Source organism: Periophthalmus magnuspinnatus, chromosome 5, assembly GCF_009829125.3.
Source record: "Periophthalmus magnuspinnatus isolate fPerMag1 chromosome 5, fPerMag1.2.pri, whole genome shotgun sequence".
Classification (NCBI taxonomy): domain Eukaryota; kingdom Metazoa; phylum Chordata; class Actinopteri; order Gobiiformes; family Gobiidae; genus Periophthalmus; species Periophthalmus magnuspinnatus.
This window is the reverse complement of record NC_047130.1, coordinates 90,530-109,844: the sequence shown is the minus strand read 5'-3', so window position 1 is coordinate 109,844 and position 19,315 is coordinate 90,530. Positions and strand designations below refer to the sequence as shown.

General features: G+C 40.0%; 1 protein-coding gene across 1 annotated transcript in view; it reads right to left on the bottom strand.

The window, feature by feature from the left end:
• The window catches only part of LOC117370788 (mucin-2-like), a 39,274-nt gene that overhangs the window by 3,567 nt on the left and 16,392 nt on the right, over positions 1-19,315 (bottom strand). Inside the window, exons 3-9 of the mRNA XM_055221774.1 lie at positions 16,359-16,495; positions 13,674-13,765; positions 4,929-7,042; positions 4,638-4,730; positions 3,147-3,492; positions 815-2,212; positions 645-739 (exon numbers count right to left, since the gene is read on the bottom strand). Of these exons, the coding sequence (XP_055077749.1) occupies positions 645-739; positions 815-2,212; positions 3,147-3,492; positions 4,638-4,730; positions 4,929-7,042; positions 13,674-13,765; positions 16,359-16,495 (4,275 nt within the window). The remainder of the gene's footprint in view (positions 1-644; positions 740-814; positions 2,213-3,146; positions 3,493-4,637; positions 4,731-4,928; positions 7,043-13,673; positions 13,766-16,358; positions 16,496-19,315) is intronic.

Below are 19,315 nucleotides of genomic sequence, written 5' to 3'. Positions count from 1 at the left end.
GTCGTTGGGGTTTTATTTGTCGTAGTTGTAGGTTCATTTGTAGTAGTTTCAGCTACAATAGTAGTGGTTGTTGGTACAGTTGTAGTTGTTGGGGCCACGGTTGTAGTAGTTGTTAGTACATTTGTAGTAGTCGGAGCTACATATGTTGTAGTTGTAGGTACATTTGTAGTAGTTGGGAATGCAGTTGTAGTAATTGTTGGTACAGTTGAAGTAGTTGGGGCTACCGTTGTAGTTGTTGCTACAGTTGTAGTAGTAGGGGCTACAGTTGTACTAGTTGGTTGTGCAGTTGTAGTAGTTGTTTGTGCAGTTGTTGTTGTTTGGGCTACCATTGTAGTTGTTTGTACAGTTGTAGTGGGAGTTACAGTTGTAGTAGTTGGAGGAACAGTTGTTGTAGTTGGGTCTGCAGTTGTAGTAGCTGCTGGTACAGTTGTGGTAGTTGGTGCTGCAATTGTAGTAGTTGTTTGTTGAGCTGTAGTAGTTGGGGCTGCAGTTGTAGTTGTTTGTGCAGTTGTAGTTGTTTGTACAGTTGTTGTTGTTGTTGGAGTTGTTGTTGGAGTTACAGTTGTAGTAGTTGGGACTGTAGTTGTAGTAGTTGCTGGTACAGTTGTAGTAGTTGGTGCTAAAATTGTAGTAGTTGTTGGTACAGTTGTAGTAGTTGGGGCTGCTGTTGAAGTTGTTGTAGGTACAGTTGTAGTAGTTGCGCTTGTAGTTGTTGTTGGTACAGTTGTACTAGACGGGGCTACATTTGTAGTTGTTGTTGGTACAGTTGTAGTTGGGGCTACAGTTGTAGTAGTAGTTGGTATAGTTGTAGTACTTGGGGCTGGAGTTGAAGTTGTTGTAGGTACTGTTGTAGTAATTGGAGCTGCATTTGTAGTTGTTGTAGGTACAGTTGTAGTAGATGGGGCTACAGTTGTAGTTGTTGTAGGTGCAGTTGTAGTCGTTGGGGTTTTATTTGTCGTAGTTGTAGGTTCATTTGTAGTAGTTTCGGCTGCAATAGTAGTGGTTGTTGGTACAGTTGTAGTTGTTGGGGCCACGGTTGTAGTAGTTGTTAGGGCATTTGTAGTAGTCGGAGCTACATATGTTGTAGTTGTAGGTACAGTTGTAGTAGTTGGGAATGCAGTTGTAGTAATTGTTGGTACAGTTGAAGTAGTTGGGGCTACCGTTGTAGTTGTTGCTACAGTTGTAGTAGTAGGGGCTACAGTTGTACTAGTTGGTTGTGCAGTTGTAGTAGTTGTTTGTGCAGTTGTTGTTGTTTGGGCTACCATTGTAGTTGTTTGTACAGTTGTAGTGGGAGTTACAGTTGTAGTAGTTGGAGGAACAGTTGTTGTAGTTGGGTCTGCAGTTGTAGTAGCTGCTGGTACAGTTGTGGTAGTTGGTGCTGCAATTGTAGTAGTTGTTGGTTGAGCTGTAGTAGTTGGGGCTGCAGTTGTAGTTGTTTGTGCAGTTGTAGTTGTTTGTACAGTTGTTGTTGTTGTTGGAGTTGTTGTTGGAGTTACAGTTGTAGTAGTTGGGACTGTAGTTGTAGTAGTTGCTGGTACAGTTGTAGTAGTTGGTGCTAAAATTGTAGTAGTTGTTGGTACAGTTGTAGTAGTTGGGGCTGCTGTTGAAGTTGTTGTAGGTACAGTTGTAGTAGTTGCGCTTGTAGTTGTTGTTGGTACAGTTGTACTAGACGGGGCTACATTTGTAGTTGTTGTTGGTACAGTTGTAGTTGGGGCTACAGTTGTAGTAGTAGTTGGTATAGTTGTAGTACTTGGGGCTGGAGTTGAAGTTGTTGTAGGTATATTTGTTGTAGTTGGGGCTGCAGTTGTAGTTGTTGTTGGTACAGTTGTAGTAGATGGGGCGACAGTTGTAGTCGTTGCTACAGTTTTCATAGTTGTAGGTACAGTTGTAGTAGTTGGGGCTGCAGTTGTAGTTGTAGTTGGTACAGTTGTACTAGACGGGGCTACAATTGTAGTTGTTGTTGGTACAGTTGTAGTAGTTGTTGGTACAGTTGTAGTAGTTGGGGCTGGAGTTGAAGTTGTTGTAGGTACAGTTGTTGTAGTTGTGGCTGCAGTTGTAATAGTTGTAGGTACATTTGTAGTAGTTGGAGCTGCAGTTGTAGTTGTTGTAGGTGCAGTTGTAGTATATGGGGCTACCGTTGTAGTTGTTGGTATAGTTGTAGTCGTTTGGGCTTTATTTGTCGTAGTTGTAGGTTCAGTTGCAGTAGTTTCGGCTGCAATAGTAATGGTTGTTGGTACAGTTGTAGTAGTTGGAGCTGCAGTTGTAGTTGTTGTTTGTACAGTTGTAGTCGTTTGTACAGTTGTAGTAGTGGGAGTTAAATTTTTAGTAATTGGAGGAACAGTTGTAGTAGTTGGTGCTACAATTGTAGTAGTTGTTGGTGGAGTTGTAGTAGTTGGGGCTGCAGTTAAAGTTGTTGCAGGTAAAGTTGTTGTAGTTGGGGCTGCAGTTGTAGTAGTTTTTGGTATAGTCGTAGTAGTTAGGGCTATATTTGTTGTCGTTGGTTGAGTTGTAGTAGTTGAGGCTGCAGTTAAAGTTGTTGAAGGTAAAGTTGTTGTAGTTGGGGATGCAGTTGTAGTTGTTTGTGCAGTTGTTTGTACAGTTGTTGTAGTGGGAGCTACAGTTGTAGTAGTTGGAGGAACAGTTGTAGTAGTTGGGGGTGCAGTTGTAGTAGTTGATGCTACAATTGTAGTAGTTGTTGGTACAGTTGTACTGGTTGGGGCTATAGTTGTAGTCTTTGGTGCCATTGTAGTAGTTGGGGCTACAGTTGTCATAGTTGTAGGTACAGTTGTAGTAGTTGCAGTTGTAGTTGTTGTTGGTACAGTTGTAGTAGGGGCTACAGTTGTAGTAGTAGTTGGTACAGTTGTAGTAGTTGGGGCTGGAGTTGAAGTTGTTGTAGGTATATTTGTTGTAGTTGGGGCTGCAGTTGTAGTAGACGGGGCTACAGTTGTCATTGTTGTAGGTACAGTTTTAGTAGTTGAGGCTGCAGTTGTAGTTGTTGGTACAGTTGTACTAGACGGGGCTACAATTGTAGTTGTTGTTGGTACAGTTGTAGTAGTTGTTGGTACAATTGTAGTAGTTAGGGCTACAGTTGTAGTAGTTATTGGTACAGTTGTAGTTGGGGCCACAGTAGTAGTGGTTGTTGGTACATTTGTAGTAGTTGGAGCTATAGTTGTAGTAGATGTTGGTACAGTTGGGGCTACAGTTGTCGTAGTTGTAGGTACAGTTGTAATAGTTGGGGCTGCAGTTGTAGTAGTTGGTGCTATAATTGTAGTAGTCGTTGGTACAGATGTAGTAGTTGGGGCTGCAGTTGAAGTTGTTGCAGGTACAGTTGTTGTAGTTGGGGCTGAAGTTGTAGTAGTTGTTGGTACAGTTGTACTGGTTGTGGCTATAGTTGTAGTCTTTGGTGCCATTGTAGTAGTTGGGGCTACAGTTGTCATAGTTGTAGGTACAGTTGTAGTAGTTGCAGTTGTAGTTGTTGTTGGTACAGTTGTACTAGATGGGGCTACAGTTGTAGTTGTTGTTGGTACAGTTGTAGTTGGGGCTACAGTTGTAGTAGTAGTTGGTACAGTTGTAGTAGTTGGGGCTGGAGTTGAAGCTGTTGTAGGTATATTTGTTGTAGTTGAGGCTGCAGTTGTAGTAGATGGGGCTACAGTTGTAGTTGTTGTTGGTACAGTTGTAGTTGGGGCTACAGTTGTAGTAGTAGTTGATACAGTTGTAGTAGTTGGGGCTGCAGTTGTAGTTGTTGGTACTGTTGTAGTAGACGGGGCTACAATTGTCGTTGTTGTTGGTACAGTTGTAGTAGTTGTTGGTCCAATTGTAGTAGTTAGAGCTACAGTTGTAGTAGTTGTTGGTACAGTTGTAGTAGTTGGGGCTGGAGTTGAAGTTGTTGTAGGTACAGTTGTTGTAGTTGTGGCTGCAGTTGTAGTAGTTGTAGGTACAGTTGTAGTCGTTGAGGCTTTATTTGTCATAGTTGTACGTTCAGTTGTAGTAGTTTCGGTTGCAATAGTAGTGGTTGTTGGTACATTTGTAGCAGTTGGGGCTACAGTTGTTGTAGTTGTTGGTACAGTTGTAGTAGTTGGGGCTGCAGTTGTAGTAGTTGGTGCTATAATTGGAGTAGTTGTTGGTACAGATGTTGTAGTTGGGGCTGCAGTTGAAGTTGTTGCAGGTACAGTTGTACTGGTTTGGGCTGTAGTTGTAGTCTTTGGTGCCATTGTAGTAGTTGGGGCTACAGTTGTAGTTGTTGTTGGTACAGTTGTAGTTGGGGCTACAGTTGTAGTAGTAGTTGATACAGTTGTAGTAGTTGGGGCTGGAGTTGAAGTTGTTGTAGGTATATTTGTTGTAGTTGGGGCTGCAGTTGTAGTAGATGGGGCCACAATTGTAGTCGTTGGTACAGTTGTAGTAGTTGGGGCTGCAGTTGTAGTTGTTGGTACAGTTGTACTAGACAGGGCTACAATTGTAGTTGTTGTTGGTACAGTTGTAGTAGTTGTTGGTACAATTGTAGTAGTTAGGGCTACAGTTGTAGTAGTTGTTGGTACAGTTGTAGTAGGTGGGGCTGGAGTTGAAGTTGTTGTAGGTACAGTTGTTGTAGTTGTGGCTGCAGTTGTAGTAGTTGTAGGTACAGTTGTAGTAGTTGGAGCTGCAGTTGTAGTTGTTGTAGGTGCAGTTGTAGTAGATGGGGCTACCGTTGTGGTTGTTGTTGATACAGTTTTTGTAGTGGGGGTTACAGTTGTCTTTGTAGGTACAGTTGTAGTAGTTGGGGCCACAGTTTTAGTAGTTGTTGGTACAGTTGTAGTAGTTGGGGCTGGAGTTGAAGTTGTTGTAGGTATATTTGTTGTAGTTGGGGCTGCAGTTGTAGTAGATGGGTCTACAGTTGTCATAGTTGTAGGTACAGTTTTAGTAGTTGAGGCTGCAGTTGTAGTTGTTGGTACAGTTGTACTAGACGGGGCTACAATTGTAGTTGTTGTTGGTACAGTTGTAGTAGTTGTTGGTACAATTGTAGTAGTTAGGGCTACAGTTGTAGTAGTTGTTGGTACAGTTGTAGTTGGGGCCACAGTTGTAGTAAATGTTGGTACATTTGTAGTAGGTGGAGCTATAGTTGTAGTAGATGTTGGTACAGTTGGGGCTACAATTGTCGTAGTTGTAGGTACAGTTGTAATAGTTGGGGCTGCAGTTGTAGTAGTTGGTGCTATAATTGTAGTAGTTGTTGGTTCAGATGTAGTAGTTGGAGCTGCAGTTGAAGTTGTTGCAGGTACAGTTGTTGTAGTTGGGGCTGAAGTTGTAGTAGTTGTTGGTACAGTTGTACTGGTTGCAGTTGTAGTTGTTGTTGGTACAGTTGTACTAGATGGGGCTACAGTTGTAGTTGTTGTTGGTACAGTTGTAGTTGGGGCTACAGTTGTAGTAGTAGTTGGTACAGTTGTAGTAGTTGGGGCTGGAGTTGAAGTTGTTGTAGGTATATTTGTTGTAGTTGAGGCTGCAGTTGTAGTAGATGGGGCTACAGTTGCAGTCGTTGGTACAGTTGTACTAGACGGGGCTACAGTTGTAGTTGTTGGTACAGTTGTAGTTGGGGCTACAGTTGTAGTAGTAGTTGGTACAGTTGTAGTAGTTGGGGCTGGAGTTGAAGTTGTTGTAGGTATGTTTGTTGTAGTTGAGGCTGCAGTTGTAGTAGTTGGGGCTGCAGTTGTAGTTGTTGTTGGTACAGTTGTATTAGATGGGGATACAGTTATAATAGTTTGGGCTACAGTTGTCATAGTTGTAGGTACAGTTGTAGTAGTTGGGGCTGCAGTTGTAGTTGTTGGTACAGTTGTACTAGACCGGGCTACAATTGTCGTTGCTGTTGGTACAGTTGTAGTAGTTGTTGGTCCAATTGTAGTAGTTAGGGCTACAGTTGTAGTAGTTGTTGGTACAGTTGTAGTAGTTGCGGCTGGAGTTGAAGTTGTTGTAGGTACAGTTGTTGTAGTTGTGGCTGCAGTTGTAGTTGTTGTTGGTATAGTTGTAGTCGTTAAGGCTTTATTTGTCATAGTTGTACATTCAGTTGTAGTAGTTTCGGTTGCAGTAGTAGTGGTTGTTGGTACATTTGTAGTAGTTGGAGCTATAGTTGTAGTAGATGTTGGTACAGTTGTACTAGACGGGGCTACAGTTGTAGTTGTTGTTGGTACAGTTGTAGTTGGGGCTACAGTTGTAGTAGTAGTTGGTACAGTTGTAGTAGTTGGGGCTGCAGTTGTAGTTGTTGGTACAGTTGTACTAGACAGGGCTACAATTGTAGTTGTTGTTGGTACATTTGTAGTAGTTGTTGGTACAATTGTAGTAGTTAGGGCTACAGTTGTAATAGTTGTTGGTACAGTTGTAGTAGTTGTTGGTACAGTTGTAGTAGTTGGGGCCACAGTTTTAGTAGTTGTTGGTACATTTGTAGTAGTTGTGGCTACAGTTGTCGTAGTTGTAGGTACATTTGTAGTAGTTGGGGCTGCAGTTGTAGTTGTTGTTGGTACAGTTGTAGTTGTTAGGGCTACCGTTGGAGTTGTCTGTACAGTTGCAGCAGTTGGGGCTACAGTTGTCGTAGTTGTAAGTACATTTGTAGTAGTTGGGGCTGTTGTTGTAGTTGTTTTTGGTACAGTTGCAGTCGTTTGTAGAGTTGTAGTTATTGGAGTTACAGTTGTTGTAGTTGAGGCTGCAGTTGTAGTGGTTGTTGGCACAGTTGTAGTTGTTGGTACAGATGTAGTAGTTGTGGGTACAGTTGTAGTAGTTGGGGCTGCAGTTCTAATAGTTGTTGGTATAGTTGCAGTAGTTGTTGCTACAGTTGTAGTAGTTGAAGCTGCAGTTGTAGCAGTTGCAGCTGTAGTTGTTATAGTTGTTGGTACAATTGTAGTAGTTGCGGCTACAGTTGTAGTGGCTGTCGTTGCTGCTGTAGTTTTTGTACCTGTAGTTGGTACTACTGCAGTTGTCGTAGTTTGTGCAGGTGTTATTGAAGATGCTGTTGTAATAATCATTAATATTAGTAATAATTTCACTGTCGTGGCTTGTTTCCCCATGTTGCCCAATTCGTCACCTAAAATGACAAACACCAATATTACTAACAACAAATGATTTGTTAATTATTTATCAATCAATTATTATTTTATATTTTTCCTCTAAAGGTGTTCTCTTTCCAGAGACATATTGATTTCATACATTACCTCAAATAATACCACTTTACAGCCAATACAGAGTGAAATCAATTTTATGCCATTCATTCTTCTTGTCATATATGCACAGTTGAAATCAGATATTTACATCCATTGTATTAAAAGACTTGCTTTTGTTCTGAGTCTGTCGTGCAACTAGACTGAACGTTTCCTGTTTTAGATCAGTTAGGATTATCAAAATGATTTCTACTTTATAAATGCCAGAATAATGAGAGACGGATTTTTTTAGACAATTTTTCGTTACTTTCTTCAAAGTCAGAAGTTTACATACAGTACGATTACTGTAACTTTAAACAGTTTGGGAAAAGCCAGATGATGATGTCATGTCCTTGGAAGTTTCTGATTGGTCTATTCACAACATTTGAGTTAATTAGAGGAACACCTGTGTATGTATCTGAAGCTTATCTGAAACACACTGCTTCTATGTATAACATCATGGGAAAGTCAAAAGAATCAGCCAAAATATCAGGAAGAGAACTGAGACCTGCCTGTCATTATCCACAGTGAAACGAGGACTGAGGACATGGACTGAAAGGACACTCTGCAGGAAGAAGACATGACTCCAAAAGAAACAGAAAAAACACAGAGGACAGTTTGTAAATGCACAGGGACAAAGACATTAATTTCTGGAGACATGTCCTGTGGTCTAACAAAACTGTGAAACACGGGGGTGTCTGCATCGTGTCGTGGGGATGTTTTGCTGCAGGAGGGACTGGTGCACTTCACAAAACAGATGCATCAGGAGGAAAGAACATTATGTGGAAAAACTGAAGCAACATCTCAACACATCAATGGGTCTTCAAATGGCCAATGACCTGAAGCATACGGCCACACTGATAACAAAGAGGCTTAAGGATAACAAAGAGGCTCAAGGATAACAAAGTCAATGTTTTGGAATGTCCATCACAAAGCCCTGATCTCAGTCTTATTGAAAGTGTTTGAACAGACCTGAAAAGGCCTGTGCAAGTTAGACAGACACAAACTACAGTTACACCAGTTTGGACAAATGGGACAAAACTCCAGCCAACTATTGTGAGAAGTTTGTGAAAAGATATTCAAAACATTTAACACAAATCACACACTTTAAAAGCAATGGAACCAAATACTGAATAAATGTATGTAAACTTCTGACTTTGAAGAAAGGCAGAAATAATTTTGGTAATCCAGGTCAGACAGTGAGGGTAAAAAAAGTGTACGTGTCTTTTTATATAGTGCATGTAAACTTCTGCATTAACTGTGCATATATATATATATATATATATATATATATATATATATATATATATGAATACACTATATATACACTGCAATTAATGCAGCATATACCAAGGAGACGCATTGTCCTCACTGAACCCCCTCAGCCAAATCAACTCAAAAGTTAAAGTAAGTCCTTATAAGGTCTGAAAACTCAAGAAAATCTACAATATGACGTTAAAATATGTCCAAACCTAGACATGGTCTGGAGCAGTTTTCAGGTCATTAGACTTGTTATTGCATGAATCCACATGAACCCTTGCTGATTTGGTGAACTACGCATCACAGTACAACAGCCATAGTTGGTGAAACAGGCAGTCTACAAGTCACCTGTTTAAAATACATGACAAACCCATCCTGCATAAATCAAGATCCAATCCAAATTAGGCTCAAAATGACCACAAATATGCATAATCTTTGTTATTTTGATAAATATAAAAACTTTTTTTTTTTCTATTTAGCAAAGTAAAGCCCTTTAATGCCACCACAGTTTGAAGCTGTTGTGAAAAAAAAAAAAGAACTTTCCCTTCGTATTATTTTATCCTGGCAGAGAAACCTTGGGATTTACTGTCAGATGCAGGTGTGTTGATCTGGTTTATGGCCTATCCACACGAAACAAAAACTGGCACAAAGTTCAATGTATTTTCTGTTTAGTTTTTTTATTTTTTATTTTTCTTCACAACAGCCTCAGAAAATGGTGCTATTATTCAACACCCAAGACATGACTGTTGTCAGATGAATGGACTTCAAGCCATATTAATATGGCAAGTTTGTGATGAATATAATACTATAAATAAATAAATAAATAAATAAATAAATACATTTCTCATTAACTCTTTGGAACTGACTCCACAAATTCCTATTTCTTAAAATGACTTTGTAGCAGTTGTTTGTATCTTAATTTTAGCATAACATAAAAACTAAACTTATTTTAGTAAATCCAATCCAAACTCCCATGTGTCAAATTTGAAATACAATTATTAAATCATAAAAAAGAAAGACAAAAAAGCTAACAAAAACAGCAAAAGACTAAAAATGATCACTGACTTTACGTACCAAGATCAGATGAAAGATTGAATTGTTGTAAATGCTGCAGGAGAAATCCAAATATGGCCCCGGTGCAAATGGAAGTGGTTCAATTCCAAGCCTTTGTCATCTTTACGTATTATTAGATAAAGTGTAAATGACGCACAGTGTGATACACACATCAGCTATGTTGAGACTACTAGAGAAAAACTCCAGCATCTATCATTCTTGGCTCAGTGTCACGGCACTCCTAAGTACTTTGAAATGGTCCGCCCAAGTAGATTTTGCATACAAAAGATTGTGATCATTTTTCATCTCAGAATATTAACAGCTAACCTCTGATTAATACTCGATGACTCTGAGGCATCCCCAGCAGGACAGAGTGCAGCAGTTATGTAAAAGCAGTTTGCATTGTCTTTATTATGAACCAGGCTATAAGAAAAGGTCTTTTGTTGAATCTTTCACATTCACATTTTAACATTCCCAATCCAATCCACTTTATTTATAAAGCACATTTCATAAACAAATTGTTTCCAAAGTGCTGCACAGAGACAAAGTGACATAAAATAAAAAGGAACAACAATCAAAAATAAATAGGTGCTCATTTAATTTGACTAATAACTAACTGTACATAAAATCCCTGCTCCTGGTGCAGATGGTTCCTCTGGTGGTTCTCTCTCTCATCTGGTTCATCTTTATCCAGCCTATTGCATTAAACATATTTTAAATGAAACCGAGGTATTTTAACATGTGTTGAGGTGGGGGGTGGGAGTGTGTGTTGGGGTGGGGGGTGGGAGTGTGTGTTGAGGTGGGGGGTGGGAGTGTGTGTTGAGGTGGGGGGTGGGAGTGTGTGTTGAGGTGGGGGGTGGGAGTGTGCGTTGGGGTGGGGGGTGGGAGTGTGCGTTGAGGTGGGGGGTGGGAGTGTGCGTTGAGGTGGGGGGTGGGAGTGTGCGTTGAGGTGGGGGGTGGGAGTGTGCGTTGAGGTGGGGGGTGGGAGTGTGTGTTGAGGTGGGGGGTGGGAGTGTGCGTTGGGGTGGGGGGTTGTCTGGTTGTGTTTATTGATGTGTTGGGGTTGGGTTGTTGGGCTGTGGGGTGGTTGGGTGGGTTTGGTGGGTGGGACTGATTTTAATGCTTTGTAAAGCACTTTGTGTTACTTTTTTTTGTATGAAAAGTGCTCTATAAATAAAGTTTGATTTGATTTGATTTGATTAAAGTTTGATAAAATCAATAAAACACATAAAAATAAATTAAAAAAACACAGACGACCACACAACTCACGCGGTGTTAAAAGCCAGAGAATAAACATTAACACAGTATGTCTGCCACAGACTTAAAGCACGACTTAAAGATCCTTCTGAAGCCTTCAGAGGGTCAAATGTGGACATGTGCTTTGTTTTTGAAGCACACATTTGTTTTAGTCTGTGCCTACATGTTTAGTGCTTAGACTCATTTCACTATTCTGAGAATGATAAAGTGGCATCATGCTCAAGTATAACTACCCAGTAATTGTAGTAATTATATAGTAAATAAGTAGATTACACAGTACTTGTAAAAATAGTAAGGAAGGTGTGAAAAAGTGAGTCTTTGTCAGTTTGTAAGTGCATTGTTCTTTTCATAGGCCACTTTATATGTACAAAGGTAGAAAAGACATTAGGTGGTCATCTGGACGCAGGACAGATCAAGATGTTTCAGCTCCATCCAAAAGTCAAAGACCTTGGACCATGAATAGATTTATTTGGAGGATGTGCCAGTTTAATTGTTTACTGATTTATAGTAATACATGTCAGTTAACTGTTTAAATGTGCAGTTGTGGTTTTACATTAACATGAAATGGGATCTGTGAGCGTCTGTGAAGGGCAGGTTTCATTTATGATGTAATGACCTTCTGTCACGTACTGGACTATTATCATGTCTCACTCAAATTACTTCATAAATGATCTTTTTTAGAAAGTCAGAGGTGGGTAGTACTCAACTGAAAGTACTCTGTTGACTGTTACATTTACTTGAGTCACTTTTTAAAGAAATCATATTTTTCAGAGCATTTCAGCCAATTTCTACTCATACTTGAGTAATATTTTTATTGAAGTAACAGTACTTGAGTAAAAGTTGTGGGTACTTCCCACTGAAAGTAAATCTACAAGTGACAAAATCTTTGTTATCAAAATGAAATGATTTGAACGTGTGTTTCTCGCAGCGCTCCTTCAGATATAATGTAGTTTTTCTCATTTTTGTGGCTGCAGTTCTTGTACTTTCAAATCATGTATTGACATGTATTGTAGAGCATTTTATAACCTAGACACAAAATTCTGATTTGTTAAAAAAAGTGCCCAAAACCACTGAGTTCTGAGACGTGTGGTGTATTTGGTTCATTTGTCCATGGCTTTGCGGTACATTAATGGTACATTAGCTTGGTCATTTACCTAATACAAAATTTCCATCAAAATTAGCAAATGCCAAGGCCTGTTTCCGTTTATTTAGTTTTTTAATTGTTGTTGATACCAAATACAATAATTATGTTGAAATTGGTTCAGGATTTCTGCATCGGACTGGTCCAACTGGATGTACAGCTCGGATTATGTGCTCAGTGAACCGCCCAGTATTCAAATACAACAATAGATTTTACAAGAATGACATGATTGATGGTCACATGAGACGGGATTTATGACCCATGAAATCAAAGGCCAATAGAATTTATTTATTTATGTATGACAAGTTATTAATAATACATTTTCTTTATCAGGCGCCTTTCTGGACACTCAAAGTCACTTTACAACAATAAACAAGCACAAAAGCGTTAAATATACGGTAAAAACATACAGTTACAGAAGAACAGCTCTACTCTGGTGGTGCAGTGACCGGTCCAGGGGGGGTTTGGGTTTTGAGTTCAGATTTGTGAGGAGGAGGTCGAGAGGGAGGGTGTTCCAGAGTTAACATAATTATATTTAAGGTTTTACTAAAATTCTGGCCTTTTTTGTATTTTTATTTACATTTTTTTGGAGTTTATAATTTGACTTCCTGGTTGGACTTGGGCAGCACATGAGACATACACAGAGGTCATTCCTGTTGCCTAGAAACCACAGGGCCTTTTCTAAATTGCACAATAGTTACAAGACAAATAAAAATAAACACTTTATGTAGTTAAAGGGCTCATATTGCACTATTTTCTGATCTATGTTCTAAAGCTTTTTCCTCATCACAAACAACAAACCTGGAGTTTTGTTTCATTTTCACATGTTTAACACAAACTCTGCAGATTTAGGCTGAGTTCTTCTCTCAAACTGAAAACACTCTGTTCCACCTTGTGATGTCATCGTGAGGTAACACAGGTAATCCACTTTGTTTTTTACCTCCGCTAGAATCATTTGGATCATTTCAGCTCAGGAATTGCCAATCTCGACTGAACTAAAGGTAAAAGGAGCTGTTGAAAACTACCACTTGATGACATCACAAGGTGGAGCAGAGCGTTTTGAGCTTTGGAGATGTAACAGACTAATAATAAAGTGTGACTCAAACATGTGTGAATGAAACAAAACACAACTCCAGGTCTGTTTTTGAGGAGGAAACAACATTAGAACATGGATTAAACCTCACAGAGTCAGTTTTGCTTAATACAGAAGATTTAGAAAATTTAATCTGTCAGAAAAATGCTTCTTTACACATAAATTATTTCTGCCTTTTGGATGGAACTTTGAGAGTGAGACATGGGTAAAGGTGTTCCACTTTAGAACGCAGCACTCCTGGTATTTATATACTTTTGCATTTTTTTTCTCAAATTGGCACATAACTGAAATAAAACTATGATAAATATGAACTCTCCCTATAATTGTAAAAAACATAAAGCCTGTGATCTGCAGGATGAAGGCGTCTGTAAAACGTCTACCAGCCTGTCTCCATGGAAATGTTATTGCTTTGTCTGGATGTTGTACAGTACGGCATTGAACATTGCCATCTCCGTGATGACAACCAAGCGACACCACCAAATCAAGTTACAGCTCAGATCTGTGGAGAGGTGACTCTACTCACAGTATACATGTTTTTCAAGGTATTTTTGGGCAATAAAAACACTCATAATTAAATAATGGCCAGAGTGCCAATAACCACCATACTGTGGAATATTTGAGCTAAAGCAATGCCATCTCCATGGTGACAAGCAGATGATAGACCATTCACCAGAAATGTTACACAGTGCACCTTTAAACATCATGGTACACTCACGGCAGGGTAATAACACCAGAGCAGAAAGGCTGAAAACTACACAGTACTGGAAAGGCATACAGGCAACAGCAATGCACATGAGGCTGGTGGTTCTGAGAAAAGACCACAGAAGAAGACCATAAACAGAATCCAGTCACCATCACAGTGGCAGACGTCCAAGAAAGAGTCTCAGATATAAAAAGCTGGACCACAACAGGCCCTGACATGATCCACGCCTAAAGAAGCTCACTGCTCTCCATGAGCGTCTGGCAGCACAAATGAACCAGCTGCTAATGGATGAGACTCACCTTGAATGGCTAACACAAAGGCGTACGATCCTGATCCAGAAGGATCCCTCAAAGGGGACAGTCCCATCCAACTATCAGCCAATAACTTGTCTCTCCACAACATGGAAGCTCATGTCAGGCGTCATCACGGCTCAGATAAGTGACACATGGATAAATACATGAGCACAGCACAGAAGGGCATTGACTCCTGGCAGACCGAACAGTCGCCCGAGACTGCAGAACCCGTAAGACTAAACTGTACACTGCCTGGATTGATTACAAGAAAGCCTATGACTCAATGCCACACATCAACAACATCAACAGAACTTTAAGAGCCTTCATTTCACACTCGATGAGGTTGTGGAAAACCACCTTTGAGGCCAATGGCAAGACACTTGCACAAGTGACCATCAAATGTGACATATACCAAGGAGACTGTCCTCACTGCTGTTCTATAGAGGTCTGAACCCCCTCAGCCAAATCATCAGCAACACTGGCAACTCAGGAACGGGGCTACCATCAGTCACCTCCTCAATCAACCTGTACGTTCAGAATGAGACATCGACTCACTGATCCACACCACCAGGATCTACAGCACAGACATTGGAATGTCAATCGGGATAAGTGCAGCCGAATGGTGAAAATGAGAGGGAAGGTCGTCCACACAGAAGGGGTCTCACTCCCAGAAGGACACTGAGGACAGTTACCTTGATATTCCACAAGCAAATTGCAACAAAAGGAAACAGCCACGGCCAAATACCTCCAACTAGTAAGACATAACTGAAGTGGCTGATATCAAGAAATCCTACCAAAGACTTGAGACAGAGGCTCATCCTGGCTGCACAGGAGCAGGCCTTCAGCACTAGAGCAATGGAGGCTCAGATCTACCACACCAGACAAGTGTAGGCTGTGTTAAAAGGCCCCTGAGACCAGTACATAACTGCAGGGTGCAAGACGCTGCAGGGAAAGCAAACATGGAGCGACATAACCAAGAGGAGCCATAGTGTACACAAACATCTGTGCAGAGAACGGACTAGAAACCCCAAAGTCAAGGTGGGAAACACCTCCAAAGGTAGTGGAGAATGTTCGAGCCAAGATACCTCTGTAGAACCCTCAAGCTCCCAAATCAAACAAAATCAGCCAAGATACCAGGAAGAGAATTGTGGACTTGCTCATATCTAGTTCTTTGAGTGCAATTTCCAGATGCCTGAAGGTGCCACATTCATTTGTTCAAACAATTATACACCAGTATAAAAAACATGTGAATATCCAGCCCTTATATATCGCTCAGGAAAGATGCGTTCTGTTTGCTTTGGTTCATCTCCAGAGGGTCCAGAAGACTCAGCACGATATTGTCTGACCTCCGACTTGTGCAATATTTAATATAGTGCAATATTTAATACAGTGCAATATGTCTGAGTGCAATATCTAATACAGTGCAATATTTAATGTAGTGCAATATTTAACACAGTGCAATATTTATTAGTGCAATAGCTAATATAGTGCAATACTTGGTCAGTGCAGTATGTGACTCTGCAGTATTTACTTGTAAACTTTGTTGAGAGGTGTAGTCTGGGGTGTTTTAAATGTTTTAAATGTCTTAATGTCGGGCACTATCTTAGTTATATTGTGTTGTAGTGTCCCATGTGTCTGTATTGGAGGGTGAGTTGTTTTTAATCTCACTGTGCATGTGTGTGGTGTTGTACATGTGTATAGTGACAATAAATGCATTCTATTCTATTCTATTCTATTCTATTCTAAATTGAATTATGAGCTGGTTGTAATCTACCAGACTCTAACAGGGACAGGCATGACTGTGTTTGTGTACACTAAGACTGTCAGGAGCCTGTCACTGTGTTCTAAATAGTTCTATAAATAATTCATAAAGGCTGCCGCTAACTCTTGTATTTTGCTTTAAACAGATGAACCATTTCAGAGAAATTCAGAGAATGCCAGTCCTCAAACAGTTCTCCTTAAAAAGTTTATTTTGCAAATACGAATTCCTTTGTGTGAATGAAAGTTTTCTCTGTGACAGGTGAGTGACAGGTATGTGTAGTCTTTGAGTTGAAGAAAACACAAAACTTTCACGCTCTCAATTGGGTTTGTCAAAACTATAACACGGTGGCAGGGCCGGCTGTGAGCGGAGGGCCTGGATCGGTGCATTAGGGTAAGTGGGTGCTGGCAGATATTCATCATATTGTGGGGACTAAGATCTGCATGCTTAGATTATGGTTAGGCAAGTAGTAATTTTATCGCTCTAGTGCTCAAGGCCTGCTCCTGTGCAGCCAGGATGAGCCTCTGTCTTCAGACCAGATCTCTCACACCATTGGAAGGTTTTCTTGATATCAGCCACTTCAGTTATGTTCTGTTGGTAAATCCCACGCAGAGGCTTTTCCTCCCATGAAGGTTTTTCCAGCACCTCTTCCTCTGCGCTCCACATTCGCTGAGCATGTCACCTGTTGGGTTCTTGTCCTTGATGTACTTATGGATCTTGGATGTTTCATCCTGAACGGTGGCTCTCTCATCATCTGCATGATGGCAGTCATAGCAACCCCCCTAAAAAAATACTGCACCTTAACACACTTGACCAAATAAGAGCAGTTTGAGTTGGCTGATGGTCACTAGTTAATCTGCTGCTTTATTTTGGTCAATGGTCAATGATGACCTTTCTCGTAACTTTGATGGCGTAGCTGGTTAAAGCATTGGACTTGCAAATTGAAGACAAGGATTTGAATCAAGTTTGAAGCCTGCCCTTGACTGTGTTTTATTACCCAGAGTTCTTCGCAGCTGACACAAGTTTAACTGATCGGGTTATCGGAGAAACCAACTTGAAATCAAGAGCTCCAACATCTAGATGTTCTGTGAAAGTGGTAGTATATGCTTTAAAAACATACTGTATGGTTTTGGTTCAAGACTGAAGCCGCTGCACGGGCGTCTTGTTTTTATTATAAAGAATGCAATCTTTACTAGAAAATATTATGTGCAAATAGACTAAATTATACCATTTACGACGATCACGGACCCCGCGAGTCGATAGTACGAGGGTTGATGCAGATTGTAAATGATGATTGACTGAATACAGATATTTAATTCACTCTTTTACATAACTTGGTGACAGGTTGTTAGGGTTCGTCCTTTAGCCTCTCTACGTAATCAGCACTCGCATCTTTGTGTTCCCACCATTGGAGAACGACACACCTCACATAGCTGTGTGCTATTCTCAGCTGATCCTCAGCACAAAGCACTGAACTCCTCGAGTCTGTGCAACAAGAGGACACACCCCAAAATACACCGTGTCAGTCACTTTAGAAAGAGGGATTTTCTCTTTATAAAATACAACAAACAGACTTCACAATTAGCAAAAGTCATTAAAAGTCACAGAACATATGTTTTATCCAAAGAGAAAACATTTTCATCTTGGCTGTTTTTACTGCACTGAAAAAATGTGTTTTTATAATGTTTGTGTTATAAATGAATAAATGTGTGTGCATGAGCCTGTGTGCAAACTAAACCCAGATAATCCTCCTGTTAACATCTCATCAAATGAATAATCAGTTTCGTGCCTTTGACGCAGGTTCATACTAAACAACACGCTCATGTGTCTTGTGTGTCTTGGGCTTGTGTGTTTTATCCCCTTCAGAGTGACATGTTTCATGAGGTTTGTTGGTCTGGAGGAGTGAGGGAAGAAGTGCTGAATATTGTACAAATATCGGAGCAAAAAATAATACTAGTATCACATGAAAAAAAAAAATCTATTGAAGTAAAAGTATTAGTAAGTAACCAATAAAAAAACAAAACAGAAAAACAAAAACATACTTTAAGAGTAAAAAGTAAAAGTATTTTGTGCAGATTTGTGGTTTTAATAAAACTGCAAATGTGGTGATTTTGAATTATTTATTTATTGTATATTTTTTTGTGCTCAAATAATGAATGTGTTAAAAACAAACAGCCTTTTCAGCAGGTCTAAAAAATACTCACACACGCACAAGGCAAGTTTATTTGTACAACAATTTATACACAAAGTTATTGAAAGTGCTTTACAAAAAAAGACATTTAGATCACAATACAACGAATCAAAAACTAAATAATTATAAATCATCATAAAATGAACATTATAAAAGAAGAGGCAGAATAAACCCCTTTCACTCACAGCAGATGAACAGAACCGTCTGAGTCTGGATTTAAACATTGTCAAAGTCGAGGTCTGTCTCACATCTTCAGGAAGAATGTTCCAGGTTTAAGCTGCAGAAAAGTCGCACACAGATCGTTACATCATCACACTCATGCACTGCTGGGTTTCAGACGACATCACCTTCTATACGCCAATAATGTTTAATACAGATTGGGGGCAGATGAAGCTAATAGTGTTCAAATCCTGTGATACAGTCTTTGTAAATTCTTATTTGTTCTTATTTAGTTAGTTGTGATTTAAATGTGATGTTTTGTAGAAAATGGTGTCTTTAAATGATTAATAATGAGACCAGAATGCACCACTCTCTGGAGTGAAAGGGCCGTGTCTGGAGTGACTCCGGGTCTGATGGGTCAGTCAGGATAAACAAGGCACTGACTGTGTCTCTACATCATTCCACTTTTTAAGAACGTCATGGCATATCTTCAGAATCAGAATCAAAACTCTGTCCAAATGTCCAGGTTATCAGCAGCATAAAAATATATATATATATATATATATATATATATATATATATATATATATATATATATATATATATATATATATATATATATATATATATATATATATATATATATATATATATATATATATATATATATATATATATATATATATAAATATAATATATATAATTTATCACAATTAGGGCAGACAACCCCCTGCCACTTCCATTTTCTAAAATGCTTTAAGTTAGAGCTTTTTGTGACGTGTTAGTGTCAGGGCTTTATGACAGAGTTGATCTGTTTTAACAGATTCAAGGTAAAAACTGTACTGGGGTCTGGTGGTCCTGGCCTGTAGGGGGCACTGCCTTCTGCCTGATGGGAGAGCTATAAAACATCTGTGTGCTGGATGGGTAGAGTCGTCCATGAGGCTGTCGGCTTGTGTCCTGCACCTACTGACGTAGGCAAACCTACAGACTGTGTGTAATAGTCTATGGGGATAGACTGTATGTATGATAGTCTATGGGCAGACTACAGTCACAGATGTCCTCAGCAGGCCTCACTGTCCTCAGCAGGCCTCACTGTCCTCAGCAGGCCTCACTGCCCTCAGCAGGCCTCACTGTCCTCAGCAGGCCTCACTGTCCTCAGCAGGCCTCACTGTCCTCAGCAGGCCTCACTGTCCTCAGCAGGCCTCACTGCCCTCAGCAGGCCTTTCCTCTCTGCAGACCTTTCCTCTCTGTA